The following is a 17,500-nucleotide window of genomic DNA, read 5'->3' as shown; positions in this document are numbered from 1 at the left end:
GAAACCGACAGAGGGAAGAGTTAGTATGTGACTGCTGTTGTTTTCAGTTTAGGGGTCAGAGAGAGAGAGAGAGAGAGAGTTTCAAGTTTTAATGTCATATGCACAAGTAAAATGCCTTTCTTCCAAGCTCTAACCCCAACTATGCAGTAATCAATACCAATGTCATACTAAAAATAACAAGGTAGAACAAAAACACACAAGAAATAGAAATAATAAAATACAAAAAGAACACGATAAAGTCAGTAAACATACTATATACAGGGTCAGTACCATATTATAATGTACAGGGATACTGGATCTATAGAGGTAGATATGTATAGAGGTAAACATACTATATACAGGGTCAGTACCATATTATAATGTACAGGGATACTGGATCTATAGAGGTAGATATGTATAGGGGTAAACATACTATATACAGGGTCATTACCATATTATAATGTACAGGGATACTGGATCTATAGAGGTAGATATGTATAGGGGTAAACATACTATATACAGGGTCAGTACCATATTATAATGTACAGGGATACTGGATCTATAGAGGTAGATATGTATAGGGGTAAACATACTATATACAGGGTCAGTACCATATTATAATGTACAGGGATACTGGATCTATAGAGGTAGATATGTATAGGGGTAAACATACTATATACAGGGTCATTACCATATTATAATGTACAGGGATACTGGATCTATAGAGGTAGATATGTATAGGGGTAAACATACTATATACAGGGTCAGTACCATATTATAATGTACAGGGATACTGGATCTATAGAGGTAGATATGTATAGGGGTAAACATACTATATACAGGGTCAGTAGCATATTATAATGTACAGGGATACTGGATCTATAGAGGTAGATATGTATAGGGGTAAACATACTATATACAGGGTCAGTAGCATATTATAATGTACAGGGATACTGGATCTATAGAGGTAGATATGTATAGGGGTAAACATACTATATACAGGGTCAGTAGCATATTATAATGTACAGGGATACTGGATCTATAGAGGTAGATATGTATAGGGGTAAACATACTATATACAGGGTCAGTACCATATTATAATGTGCAGGGATACTGGATCTATAGAGGTAGATATGTATAGGGGTAAACATACTATATACAGGGTCAGTAACATATTATAATGTACAGGGATACTGGATCTATAGAGGTAGATATGTATAGGGGTAAACATACTATATACAGGGTCAGTAGCATATTATAATGTACAGGGATACTGGATCTATAGAGGTAGATATGTATAGGGGTAAACATACTATATACAGGGTCAGTACCATATTATAATGTGCAGGGATACTGGATCTATAGAGGTAGATATGTATAGGGGTAAACATACTATATACAGGGTCAGTAGCATATTATAATGTACAGGGATACTGGATCTATAGAGGTAGATATGTATAGGGGTAAACATACTATATACAGGGTCAGTAGCATATTATAATGTACAGGGATACTGGATCTATAGAGGTAGATATGTATAGGGGTAAACATACTATATACAGGGTCAGTAGCATATTATAATGTACAGGGATACTGGATCTATAGAGGTAGATATGTATAGGGGTAAACATACTATATACAGGGTCAGTACCATATTATAATGTGCAGGGATACTGGATCTATAGAGGTAGATATGTATAGGGGTAAACATACTATATACAGGGTCAGTACCATATTATAATGTACAGGGATACTGGATCTATAGAGGTAGATATGTATAGGGGTAAACATACTATATACAGGGTCAGTACCATATTATAATGTACAGGGATACTGGATCTATAGAGATAGATATGTATAGGGGTAAACATACTATATACAGGGTCAGTGCCATATTATAATGTACAGGGATACTGGATCTATAGAGGTAGATATGTATAGGGGTAAACATACTATATACAGGGTCAGTACCATATTATAATATACAGGGATACTGGATCTATAGAGGTAGATATGTATAGGGGTAAACATACTATATACAGGGTCAGTACCATATTATAATGTACAGGGATACTGGATCTATAGAGGTAGATATGTATAGGGGTAAACATACTATATACAGGGTCAGTACCATATTATAATGTACAGGGATACTGGATCTATAGAGGTAGATATGTATAGGGGTAAACATACTATATACAGGGTCAGTACCATATTATAATGTACAGGGATACTGGATCTATAGAGGTAGATATGTATAGAGGTAAACATACTATATACAGGGTCAGTTCCAGTACCATATTATAATGTACAGGGATACTGGATCTATAGAGGTAGATATGTATAGGGGTAAACATACTATATACAGGGTCAGTACCATATTATAATGTACAGGGATACTGGATCTATAGAGGTAGATATGTATAGGGGTAAACATACTATATACAGGGTCAGTACCATATTATAATGTACAGGGATACTGGATCTATAGAGGTAGATATGTATAGGGGTAAACATACTATATACAGGGTCAGTACCATATTATAATGTACAGGGATACTGGATCTATAGAGGTAGATATGTATAGAGGTAAACATACTATATACAGGGTCAGTACCATATTATAATGTGCAGGGATACTGGATCTATAGAGGTAGATATGTATAGGGGTAAACATACTATATACAGGGTCAGTACCATATTATAATGTACAGGGATACTGGATCTATAGAGGTAGATATGTATAGGGGTAAACATACTATATACAGGGTCAGTACCATATTATAATGTACAGGGATACTGGATCTATAGAGGTAGATATGTATAGGGGTAAACATACTATATACAGGGTCAGTACCATATTATAATGTACAGGGATACTGGATCTATAGAGGTAGATATGTATAGAGGTAAACATACTATATACAGGGTCAGTACCATATTATAATGTGCAGGGATACTGGATCTATAGAGGTAGATATGTATAGGGGTAAACATACTATATACAGGGTCAGTACCATATTAAAATGTACAGGGATACTGGATCTATAGAGGTAGATATGTATAGGGGTAAACATACTATATACAGGGTCAGTACCATATTATAATATACAGGGATACTGGATCTATAGAGGTAGATATGTATAGGGGTAAACATACTATATACAGGGTCAGTACCATATTATAATGTACAGGGATACTGGATCTATAGAGGTAGATATGTATAGGGGTAAACATACTATATACAGGGTCAGTACCATATTATAATGTACAGGGATACTGGATCTATAGAGGTAGATATGTATAGGGGTAAACATACTATATACAGGGTCAGTACCATATTATAATGTACAGGGATACTGGATCTATAGAGATAGATATGTATAGGGGTAAACATACTATATACAGGGTCAGTTCCAGTACCATATTATAATGTACAGGGATACTGGATCTATAGAAGTAGATATGTATAGGGGTTAACATACTATATACAGGGTCAGTACCATATTATAATGTACAGGGATACTGGATCTATAGAAGTAGATATGTATAGGGGTTAACATACTATATACAGGGTCAGTACCATATTATAATGTACAGGGATACTGGATCTATAGAGGTAGATATGTATAGGGGTAAACATACTATATACAGGGTCAGTACCATATTATAATGTACAGGGATATTGGATCTATAGAGATAGATATGTATAGGGGTAAACATACTATATACAGGGTCAGTACCATATTATAATGTACAGGGATACTGGATCTATAGAGGTAGATATGTATAGGGGTAAACATACTATATACAGGGTCATTACCATATTATAATGTACAGGGATACTGGATCTATAGAGGTAGATATGTATAGGGGTAAACATACTATATACAGGGTCAGTACCATATTATAATGTACAGGGATACTGGATCTATAGAGGTAGATATGTATAGGGGTAAACATACTATATACAGGGTCAGTTCCATATTATAATGTACAGGGATACTGGATCTATAGAGGTAGATATGTATAGGGGTAAACATACTATATACAGGGTCAGTACCATATTATAATGTACAGGGATACTGGATCTATAGAGGTAGATATGTATAGGGGTAAACATACTATATACAGGGTCAGTTCCAGTACCATATTATAATGTACAGGGATACTGGATCTATAGAGGTAGATATGTATAGGGGTAAACATACTATATACAGGGTCAGTACCATATTATAATGTACAGGGATACTGGATCTATAGAGGTAGATATGTATAGGGGTAAACATACTATATACAGGGTCAGTACCATATTATAATGTACAGGGATACTGGATCTATAGAGGTAGATATGTATAGGGGTAAACATACAATATACAGGGTCAGTACCATATTATAATGTACAGGGATACTGGATCTATAGAGGTAGATATGTATAGGGGTAAACATACTATATACAGGGTCAGTTCCATATTATAATGTACAGGGATACTGGATCTATAGAGGTAGATATGTATAGGGGTAAACATACTATATACAGGGTCAATACCATATTATAATGTACAGGGATACTGGATCTATAGAGGTAGATATGTATAGGGGTAAACATACTATATACAGGGTCAGTTCCAGTACCATATTATAATGTACAGGGATACTGGATCTATAGAGGTAGATATGTATAGGGGTAAACATACTATATACAGGGTCAGTACCATATTATAATGTACAGGGATACTGGATCTATAGAGGTAGATATGTATAGGGGTAAACATACTATATACAGGGTCATTACCATATTATAATGTACAGGGATACTGGATCTATAGAGGTAGATATGTATAGGGGTAAACATACTATATACAGGGTCAGTACCATATTATAATGTACAGGGATACTGGATCTATAGAGGTAGATATGTATAGGGGTAAACATACTATATACAGGGTCAGTACCATATTATAATGTACAGGGATACTGGATCTATAGAGGTAGATATGTATAGGGGTAAACATACTATATACAGGGTCAGTACCATATTATAATGTACAGGGATACTGGATCTATAGAGGTAGATATGTATAGGGGTAAACATACTATATACAGGGTCATTACCATATTATAATGTACAGGGATACTGGATCTATAGAGGTAGATATGTATAGGGGTAAACATACTATATACAGGGTCAGTACCATATTATAATGTACAGGGATACTGGATCTATAGAGGTAGATATGTATAGGGGTAAACATACTATATACAGGGTCAGTTCCATATTATAATGTACAGGGATACTGGATCTATAGAGGTAGATATGTATAGGGGTAAACATACTATATACAGGGTCAGTACCATATTATAATGTACAGGGATACTGGATCTATAGAGGTAGATATGTATAGGGGTAAACATACTATATACAGGGTCAGTTCCAGTACCATATTATAATGTACAGGGATACTGGATCTATAGAGGTAGATATGTATAGGGGTAAACATACTATATACAGGGTCAGTACCATATTATAATGTACAGGGATACTGGATCTATAGAGGTAGATATGTATAGGGGTAAACATACTATATACAGGGTCAGTACCATATTATAATGTACAGGGATACTGGATCTATAGAGGTAGATATGTATAGGGGTAAACATACAATATACAGGGTCAGTACCATATTATAATGTACAGGGATACTGGATCTATAGAGGTAGATATGTATAGGGGTAAACATACTATATACAGGGTCAGTTCCATATTATAATGTACAGGGATACTGGATCTATAGAGGTAGATATGTATAGGGGTAAACATACTATATACAGGGTCAATACCATATTATAATGTACAGGGATACTGGATCTATAGAGGTAGATATGTATAGGGGTAAACATACTATATACAGGGTCAGTTCCAGTACCATATTATAATGTACAGGGATACTGGATCTATAGAGGTAGATATGTATAGGGGTAAACATACTATATACAGGGTCAGTACCATATTATAATGTACAGGGATACTGGATCTATAGAGGTAGATATGTATAGGGGTAAACATACTATATACAGGGTCATTACCATATTATAATGTACAGGGATACTGGATCTATAGAGGTAGATATGTATAGGGGTAAACATACTATATACAGGGTCAGTACCATATTATAATGTACAGGGATACTGGATCTATAGAGGTAGATATGTATAGGGGTAAACATACTATATACAGGGTCAGTACCATATTATAATGTACAGGGATACTGGATCTATAGAGGTAGATATGTATAGGGGTAAACATACTATATACAGGGTCAGTACCATATTATAATGTACAGGGATACTGGATCTATAGAGGTAGATATGTATAGGGGTAAACATACTATATACAGGGTCAGTACCATATTATAATGTACAGGGATACTGGATCTATAGAGGTAGATATGTATAGGGGTAAACATACTATATACAGGGTCAGTACCATATTATAATGTACAGGGATACTGGATCTATAGAGGTAGATATGTATAGGGGTAAACATACTATATACAGGGTCAGTACCATATTATAATGTACAGGGATACTGGATCTATAGAGATAGATATGTATAGGGGTAAACATACTATATACAGGGTCAGTACCATATTATAATGTACAGGGATACTGGATCTATAGAGGTAGATATGTATAGGGGTAAACATACTATATACAGGGTCAGTACCATATTATAATGTACAGGGATATTGGATCTATAGAGATAGATATGTATAGGGGTAAACATACTATATACAGGGTCAGTACCATATTATAATGTACAGGGATACTGGATCTATAGAGGTAGATATGTATAGGGGTAAACATACTATATACAGGGTCATTACCATATTATAATGTACAGGGATACTGGATCTATAGAGGTAGATATGTATAGGGGTAAACATACTATATACAGGGTCAGTACCATATTATAATGTACAGGGATACTGGATCTATAGAGGTAGATATGTATAGGGGTAAACATACTATATACAGGGTCAGTTCCATATTATAATGTACAGGGATACTGGATCTATAGAGGTAGATATGTATAGGGGTAAACATACTATATACAGGGTCAGTACCATATTATAATGTACAGGGATACTGGATCTATAGAGGTAGATATGTATAGGGGTAAACATACTATATACAGGGTCAGTTCCAGTACCATATTATAATGTACAGGGATACTGGATCTATAGAGGTAGATATGTATAGGGGTAAACATACTATATACAGGGTCAGTACCATATTATAATGTACAGGGATACTGGATCTATAGAGGTAGATATGTATAGGGGTAAACATACTATATACAGGGTCAGTACCATATTATAATGTACAGGGATACTGGATCTATAGAGGTAGATATGTATAGGGGTAAACATATAATATACAGGGTCAGTACCATATTATAATGTACAGGGATACTGGATCTATAGAGGTAGATATGTATAGGGGTAAACATACTATATACAGGGTCAGTTCCATATTATAATGTACAGGGATACTGGATCTATAGAGGTAGATATGTATAGGGGTAAACATACTATATACAGGGTCAATACCATATTATAATGTACAGGGATACTGGATCTATAGAGGTAGATATGTATAGGGGTAAACATACTATATACAGGGTCAGTTCCAGTACCATATTATAATGTACAGGGATACTGGATCTATAGAGGTAGATATGTATAGGGGTAAACATACTATATACAGGGTCAGTACCATATTATAATGTACAGGGATACTGGATCTATAGAGGTAGATATGTAGGTAAACATACTATATACAGGGTCAGTACCATATTATAATGTACAGGGATACTGGATCTATAGAGGTAGATATGTATAGGGGTAAACATACTATATACAGGGTCAGTACCATATTATAATGTACAGGGATACTGGATCTATAGAGGTAGATATGTATAGGGGTAAACATACTATATACAGGGTCAGTACCATATTATAATGTACAGGGATACTGGATCTATAGAGGTAGATATGTATAGAGGTAAACATACTATATACAGGGTCAGTACCATATTATAATGTACAGGGATACTGGATCTATAGAGGTAGATATGTATAGGGGTAAACATACTATATACAGGGTCAGTACCATATTATAATGTACAGGGATACTGGATCTATAGAGGTAGATATGTATAGGGGTAAACATACTATATACAGGGTCAGTACCATATTATAATGTACAGGGATACTGGATCTATAGAGGTAGATATGTATAGGGGTAAACATACTAAATACAGGGTCAGTACCATATTATAATGTACAGGGATACTGGATCTATAGAGGTAGATATGTATAGGGGTAAACATACTATATACAGGGTCAGTTCCAGTACCATATTATAATGTACAGGGATACTGGATCTATAGAGGTAGATATGTATAGGGGTAAACATACTATATACAGGGTCAGTACCATATTATAATGTACAGGGATACTGGATCTATAGAGGTAGATATGTATAGGGGTAAACATACTATATACAGGGTCAGTACCATATTATAATGTACAGGGATACTGGATCTATAGAGGTAGATATGTATAGGGGTAAACATACAATATACAGGGTCAGTACCATATTATAATGTACAGGGATACTGGATCTATAGAGGTAGATATGTATAGGGGTAAACATACTATATACAGGGTCAGTTCCATATTATAATGTACAGGGATACTGGATCTATAGAGGTAGATATGTATAGGGGTAAACATACTATATACAGGGTCAATACCATATTATAATGTACAGGGATACTGGATCTATAGAGGTAGATATGTATAGGGGTAAACATACTATATACAGGGTCAGTTCCAGTACCATATTATAATGTACAGGGATACTGGATCTATAGAGGTAGATATGTATAGGGGTAAACATACTATATACAGGGTCAGTACCATATTATAATGTACAGGGATACTGGATCTATAGAGGTAGATATGTATAGGGGTAAACATACTATATACAGGGTCATTACCATATTATAATGTACAGGGATACTGGATCTATAGAGGTAGATATGTATAGGGGTAAACATACTATATACAGGGTCAATACCATATTATAATGTACAGGGATACTGGATCTATAGAGGTAGATATGTATAGGGGTAAACATACTATATACAGGGTCAGTACCATATTATAATGTACAGGGATACTGGATCTATAGAGGTAGATATGTATAGGGGTAAACATACTATATACAGGGTCAGTACCATATTATAATGTACAGGGATACTGGATCTATAGAGGTAGATATGTATAGGGGTAAACATACTATATACAGGGTCAGTTCCATATTATAATGTACAGGGATACTGGATCTATAGAGGTATATATGTATAGGGGTAAACATACTATATACAGGGTCAGTACCATATTATAATGTACAGGGATACTGGATCTATAGAGGTAGATATGTATAGGGGTAAACATACTAAATACAGGGTCAGTACCATATTATAATGTACAGGGATACTGGATCTATAGAGGTAGATATGTATAGGGGTAAACATACTATATACAGGGTCAGTACCATATTATAATGTACAGGGATACTGGATCTATAGAGGTAGATATGTATAGGGGTAAACATACTATATACAGGGTCAGTACCATATTATAATGTACAGGGATACTGGATCTATAGAGGTAGATATGTATAGGGGTAAACATACTATATACAGGGTCAGTACCATATTATAATGTACAGGGACACTGGATCTATAGAGATAGATATGTATAGGGGTAAACATACTATATACAGGGTCAGTACCATATTATGATGTACAGGGATACTGGATCTATAGAGGTAGATATGTATAGGGGTAAACATACTATATACAGGGTCAGTACCATATTATAATGTACAGGGATACTGGATCTATAGAGGTAGATATGTATAGGGGTAAGCATACTATATACAGGGTCAGTACCATATTATAATGTACAGGGATACCGGATCTATAGAGGTAGATATGTATAGGGGTAAGCATACTATATACAGGGTCAGTACCATTTAGATAAATATTCAGACCCTTTACTCAGTGCTTTGTTGAAGCACCTTTGGCAGTGATTACAGCCTTGAGTCTTCTTGGGTATGACGCTACAAGTTTGGCACACCTGTATTTGGGAAGTTTCTCTCATTCTTCTCTGCAGATCAAATCAAACTTTTTATGAATTGCGATTTTATTGTTCAGCAGTCTATTGGCTTGAGGGTAGAAGCTGTTGAGCTTTTGGTCCTAGACTTGGCGCACCGGTACCGCTTGCCGTGCGCTAGCAGAGAGAACAGTCTATAACTTGGGTGACTGGAGTCTCTGGCAATGTTATGGTCTTTCCTCTGACACCGCCTATTGAAGCTTGGCCCCAGTGATGTACTGGGCCGTTCGCACTAACCTCTGTAGCGCCTTACGGTCAGATGCTGAGCAGTTGCCATGCCAGGCGGTGATGCAACCGGTCAGGATGCATGTGGAGAGTCGCTGCACAGCTATTTTCAGGTCTCTCCAGAGATGTTCGATTGGGGATTTGTATTTATTTCATGGCGTTTAGAATACAGCTGTAACGTAACGAAATGTGGAAGAAGTCAAGGGGTCTGAATACATTCTGAAGGTGCTGTGTGTTGGAGTGTGTGTTGGAGTGTGTGTTGGAGTGTGTGTTGGAGTGTGCAGAAAGCCTCTTCAAGGCCAAGCTCCATACCGCATCGCTGTGCACCTCGGAGGGCTCCGTAGAGCTCCGCATGGACATGATTGGTTGACGGTAGGTGGGGAAGGTACGTCCTGTATAAACACAAACTCACTTCCTGGACAACTTCCTTCACCATAGCTCTGTTTTGCTCCTCTAAGCCCAGAAGTCTGTGGAGGCTCCATCAGTAGGTGTTGCACGGCCACTTCAGATGTCGGATTGACCACGCAGAGCCTTTAAGTGTGTAGGGCCCTGTGGGTGTGCAGAGCCTTTAAGTGTGTAGGGCCCTGTGGGTGTGCAGAGCCTTTAAGTGTGTAGGGCCCTGTGGGTGTGCAGAGCCTTTAAGTGTGTAGGGCCCTGTGGGTGTGCCACTATTTATCAGTCTTATATCATGGGGATAGAAGCTGTTCAGGAGCCTGTTGGTGTCAGTCTTGATGTACCAGTACTGCTTTCCATGCGGAAGCAAAGAGAACATTCTATGGCTTGTGTGGTTGGAGTCAATACCAATTTTCCGGGCCTTCCTTTCACACCGCCTGATATAGAGGTCCTGGATGGCAGTGAGCTCGGCCCCAGTGATGTACTGGGCTGTCCGTCAAGATGCTCTCAGTGGTACAGCTGCAGAATGTTTGAGGATTTGCCAAACCTTTTCATCCTCCTGAGGGGGAAGAGGCACAGTCACACCTTCTTCACGACTGAGCGTCCTTAGTGATGTGGAAACCGAGGAACTATGTGGATGGAGGCGGGCTCTCCTCCACGTTTCCTGTAGTCCATGATTATCTCCTTGGCCTTACTGACGTTGAGGGAGAGGTTGTTGCTCCCCCGGCCCCACACTGCCAGTTCACTGACCTCCTCCCTGTAGGCTGTCTCATCGTCCCCTTCCTCTAGGCGGGTGAGATGTAATGGAGAATCTTCTGGGTTGGAGGCGGCCCTCACGCCCAGCACAATGTTGTTCTTTTCAATAAATGACCTGTAGCCGCTGCCACATGCAACATGTGTTGGAGCCTGTGTAATATGATTCCACCTTATTCCTATATTGTCCTGTTGCTTGTTTGATGACAGTGCTTTGCTCTTTCTCTTCGTCTCCCTCCCTCCTTTTATTACTACAACCCCCATTCCCTCTCACCTCTTTCTGAGTTCCCTAACTCTCACCCCTACCCTGTATCCTCCTTACCCTCCCTAACTCTCACCCCTACCCTGTATCCTCCTTACCCTCCCTAACTCTCACCCCTACCCTGTATCCTCCTTACCCTCCCTAACTCTCACCCCTACCCTGTATCCTCCTTACCCTCCCTAACTCTCACCCCTACCCTGTATCCTCCTTACCCTCCCTAACCCTCACCCCTACCCTGTATCCTCCTTACCCTCCCTAACTCTCACCCCTACCCTGTATCCTCCTTACCCTCCCTAACTCTCACCCCTACCGTGTATCCTCCTTACCCTCCCTCCTTTTATCACTACAACCCCCATTCCCTCTCACCTCTTTCTGAGTTCCCTAACTCTCACCCCTACCCTGTATCCTCCTTACCCTCCCTAACTCTCACCCCTACCCTATATCCTCCTTACCCTCCCTAACTCACACCCCTACCCTGTATCCTCCTTACCCTCCCTAACTCTCACCCCTACCCTATATCCTTCTTACCCTCCCTAACCCTCACCCCTACCCTGTATCCTCCTTACCCTCCCTAACTCTCACCCCTACCCTATATCCTCCTTACCCTCCCTAACTCACACCCCTACCCTGTATCCTCCTTACCCTCCCTAACTCTCACCCCTACCCTATATCCTCCTTACCCTCCCTAACTCTCATCCCTACCCTGTATCCTCCTTACCCTCCCTAACCCTCACCCCTACCCTGTATCCTCCTTACCCTCCGTAACTCTCACCCCTACCCTATATCCTCCTTACCCTCCCTAACTCACACCCCTACCCTGTATCCTCCTTACCCTCCCTAACTCTCACCCCTACCCTATATCCTCCTTACCCTCCCTAACTCTCATCCCTACCCTGTATCCTCCTTACCCTCCCTAACCCTCACCCCTACCCTGTATCCTCCTTACCCTCCCTAACCCTCACTCCTACCCTATATCCTCATTACCCTCCCTAACCCTCACCCCTACCCTGCATCGTCCTTACCCTCCCTAACCCTCACCCTTACCCTGCATTGTCCTTACCCTCCCTAACCCTCATCCCTACCCTGTATCCTCCTTACCCTCCCTAACCCTCACCCCTACCCTGTATACTCATTACCCTCCCTAACTCTCACCCCTACTCTGTATCCTCATTACCCTCCCTAACCCTCACCCCTACCCTGTATCCTCATTACCCTCCCTAACTCTCACCCCTACCCTATATCCTCCTTACCCTCCCTAACTCTCACCCCTACTCTATATCCTCCTTACCCTCCCTAACCCTCACCCCTACCCTGTACCCCACTTACCCTCCCTAACCCTCACCCCTACCCTGTACTGCACTTACCCTCCCTAACCCTCATCCCTACCCTGTATCCACCTTACCCCCTAGAGGTGATAACCTCTACGCCCTCTCTCCCTCACCCCCTCACCCTCCCTTGCCCCTGTGCCCTCTCTTTCAGGCAGGCCGAGCAATGAAGGAGTGGAGAGCAGGATGGAGGAATTAAGAGATGGAGGGATGGAGGATGAAGAGAGAGAGAGAGAGAGAGAGCGAGAGAGAGAGAGGTGTGACCCATATAAGTGAGGCTGGAGTATTTATAGAAGATTGTGTCCTAATTGGCAAACCATAGGGAGAGCGACAGCGCAGTCCTGCTACCCTCCTCCTCTTCTTCCTCTTCTTCCTCATCCTATTCCTCCTCCTCTTCATCATCATACTCCTATTCTTGCTCCTCTTCATCCTCCTGTTCTTCCTCCTCCTCCTCTTCTTCTTCATCCTCTTCTTCCTCCTCTTCTTCCTTCTGTTCCTCCTCCTCTTCCTCCTCCTCCCCTTCTTCCTCTTCCCCTTCCTCTTCTTCCTTCTGCTCTTCCTCCTCTTCCTCATCCTCATCCTGACAAACCTTCTTATTCCTCCTCTTCTTCTTCTTCCTCATCTTCCTCTTTCTCCTCCTCATTCTCCTCCAACTCCTCATCTTCCTCCAACTCCTCCTCCACCTCCTCCTGCTCCTGCTCCTCCTCCACCTCCTCCTCCTCCACTTCCTTCGCTGCACTCATTCAGTTGTTTGTCCATTCAACCATCAAGCACTCCTAACGACACGTGGTGCAGCCGTAGCTATACTCCTCATGGTCGATAACATGACTCAGCCATACCAGGATAGGGCCAACAGTTTGACCCAAAGACTGTACAAATGAATGGACAAAGCCATCGATTACGTGACACCATTCATTCCTATGTGAAGACTCAATAGCACATTGAAGCCCAGGAAGTCAGTTAAGATGGCATCTCATATGGGAGATTGATGTGCACATAACATGTGCAGTTTGAGCAACTCCAGGAAGTGATGTTGCAGGCTAGCTCAGTGCTGCCCCCTCTCATTGATTATCTCAAGTTGAAGGCCGACCGGGGAACTGCAGGCTGCCATTAGCTACTAAATTATCCTCATAACTTCTTCTGTGTGCGATTTTAAAACAATCGGTTCAAGGACATACATCTGGTGTTGCAGAAGTAATTATTGGTACCATGTTTATCTTCAATATTTAAATTTATTTACATGAAGATTGACATTTTCCCTTCATTATAATGGCGGATCGGCCTGAGGTCGGCCTTTAACTTTGTGGCTTCAATTAGACAGGACAGTTGTTCTTCCCTGGTTTAAACTGACCATGTGACCTGACTAATTTTAGTCTTGTTGAATACTCATTTCTGATTGGCTAGAAGGGCATTGTAGAATGGACATTAAAACCAGATAATGGGACAGTTGTAAAAAAATCATATCAGCACTCCAACTCTGAGACGCTTTGTGGATACGGGCACTGTTCAAGTAAGAAACATCACACTTATGGCACTGTAAACAAAATAGAACAAACAAACCCGAGAGAGAGATGGAGGAGAAAAATACACTGAAGGAGAGAGAAAGAAATAAAGGACTCACGTAAAAAGAACTCAGCGCCATCCGCTTGGAAGTCTGTGTCTTCTGGGAAGTGGTCTATCTGTTTACACATCCCTTTGTATGAGCCTGAGAGAGAGAGAGAGAGAGAGAGAGAGAGAGAGAGAGAGAGAGAGAGGGAGAGAGAGAGAGAGAGACAGAGAGAGACACAGAGAGAGACAGAGAGAGAGACAGAGAGAGAGACAGAGAGAGGGAGATGGTTAGAGACCTAAAACTATAAGAACAAAAGACCAGAGCGACAGTAAAAGTCATGGTTATCTTGTACTATACCACAGCATTGTTGAATACTCATTTCTGATTGGCTAGAAGGGCATTCTCGAATGGACATTAAAACCAGATAACGGGACAGTTGGAAAAGATATTGGGGCCTACACATGCAGACTGTACGTGCTACAAAGCTAAACCAACATCTATACAAACTGAAATTGGATACATTGTAAACACAGGTCCAATGAGGAAAAAACGTAGCTAGCTACAGTAGCTAGCAGTGATTCGTTTTTGTAGGGACATATTTTTTTGGGGCATCTAATGACCTAACGTGGTGAGTGATGAAAACACATTTCTCTGGTCCCTACTGTTGCCATGACGCAAGTGGGACTATGCTGTCAAATCCTCCCCCATGTTTCTAATTTTCTGGGGGTCGGTTGTCATATTGTCAGCTTTGCTAGCAACAAACTATTTAGCTAACTTATAGCCTAGCGTTTGATATGCAATGTGATCTCTTCGTAATCAACAGTCGGTGTTCACGAGTGTCCTGACGAGAAGGCAAACTTTTCTAGCTATGTCAGGCAAAAACTGGCATAATCAGCTCATTGTTATGGGTGTATCCAAATGAACGTCAGTAGAAAACAGCTACTTTTCTGTCATTCTGGCTGCAGAGGTTGTGACTGTGTTAGCCGTAGCTAGCTGGCTGGGTAGCTAGCTGGCTGGGTAGCTAGCTGGCTGGGTAGCTAGCTGGCTGGGTAGCTAGCTGGCTGGGTAGCTAGCTAGCAAGCGATAGGGACGTTGCCAGCGAGCATGGCAACGGAACATAAAGAACGAAGGACTGGGTCACGTCCATAAATGTCAAACTAACCAAATGAACGACTGGCAACCAAAATATGAGAAAGTATGGATTTGCGTATATAAATGAAAATATCAACGAAAACATTTTATTTCTACCAGTAAATGTGTGTTTAGCATTGTTTTCTTTGGCAACTGAGGTATAGCGGAACAACAGAATAAACTTGGCTTTTATTCTGGCCACAGAGTTAGTGACTATGTAGCCTTAACAAGTTGGCTAGTTAGCAACAAGCAAGGGATAAGAACGCCACTGAGTATGGCAACCGAACGTAAAGAACGAATAACTGGGTCGACTATGTAGAGATCAAATGAATCGAACGAACAACTGGGTCGCCTATGTAGAGATCAAACTAATCGAGCTAACAACTGGGTCGACTATGTAGAGATCAAACTAATCGAGCTAACAACTGGGTCGACTATGTAGAGATCAAACTAATCGAATGAACAACTGGGTCGACTATGTAGAGATCAAACTAATCGAATGAACAACTGGGTCTCCTATGTAGAGATCAAACGACTCGAACGAACAACTGGGTCTCCTATGTAGAGATCAAACGAATCGAACTAACAACTGGGTCGCCTATGTAGTGATCAAACTAATCGAATGAACAACTGGGTCTCCTATGTAGAGATCAAACTAATCGAATGAACAACTGGGTCGCCTATGTAGAGATCAAACAAATCGAACTAACAACTGGGTCTCCTATGTAGAGATCAAACGACTCGAACGAACAACTGGGTCGCCTATGTAGAGATCAAACGACTCGAATGAACAACTGGGTCGCCTATGTAGAGATCAAACTAATCTAATGAACAACTGGGTCGCCTATGTAGAGATCAAACTAATCGAATGAACAACTGGGTCGCCTATGTAGAGATCAAACAAATCGAACTAACAACTGGGTCTCTAGCAACCAAAAGAAGGCGCCTCGTCCCGCTGCGCTGTCCATTACGTCCAAGGTAACGTCCAGAACCTCGGCATGTATCCTTCACTTCAGCATCAGAGTCCAACAGATGTACGCGTCCAAACGACTATGTATTGGACCGTTATCTTTAAAACATTTCAAATTGTCAGTGAGCCTCGAGCAATTTTGCCGTCAAGACATTGAAATGAATGGAAGCCGGGTACGTGGAGTGGCTTTGGTTGGGATTTTGGGGAGGTGCTTGGTTTGGTTCCCATCCACTGTCATTAAATATACCTGTTAATTGTTATTGAGGGATGAAAGAACAGAAGTCATCGTTCAAACTGGCGCACAGGGCACACACACACACACACACACACACACACACACTAACAAGCACACGCATAGATGCACAGACACACGAACACACAGACACACACACATGCAAGCACACACACACACACACACACAGACGCACACACATGCAAGCACACACATACACACACACACACACACACACACAGTCTCATAGTTTTGTATCATACGTTTAGTTACACACACTCATCACTCACATACATGTCCAAATTCATACTCTCTCTCTCTCTCTCTCATACACATGCTCGCCCACGCTACAGCAAGAGCACATACATATGTAATCTGGAAGCACATATTCCTTCACTCTCTCCTCCTCTTTCTTTCTCTCTCTCTCTCTC

At 40.4% G+C, this 17,500-nt stretch overlaps 1 protein-coding gene across 1 annotated transcript in view; it reads right to left on the bottom strand.

Annotated features, from left to right (window-relative positions):
* Positions 1–17,500, bottom strand: part of LOC118938198 (voltage-dependent calcium channel gamma-2 subunit-like) — a 93,618-nt gene that overhangs the window by 14,801 nt on the left and 61,317 nt on the right. Inside the window, exon 2 of the mRNA XM_036940178.1 lies at positions 14,809–14,892. Coding sequence (XP_036796073.1) covers positions 14,809–14,892 — 84 coding nt within the window. The remainder of the gene's footprint in view (positions 1–14,808; positions 14,893–17,500) is intronic.

This window comes from Oncorhynchus mykiss, chromosome 13 (genome assembly GCF_013265735.2).
Source record: "Oncorhynchus mykiss isolate Arlee chromosome 13, USDA_OmykA_1.1, whole genome shotgun sequence".
NCBI lineage: Eukaryota > Metazoa > Chordata > Actinopteri > Salmoniformes > Salmonidae > Oncorhynchus > Oncorhynchus mykiss.
Note: the sequence above shows the minus strand (reverse complement) of the source record. Positions and strands in the feature narration are given on the sequence as shown.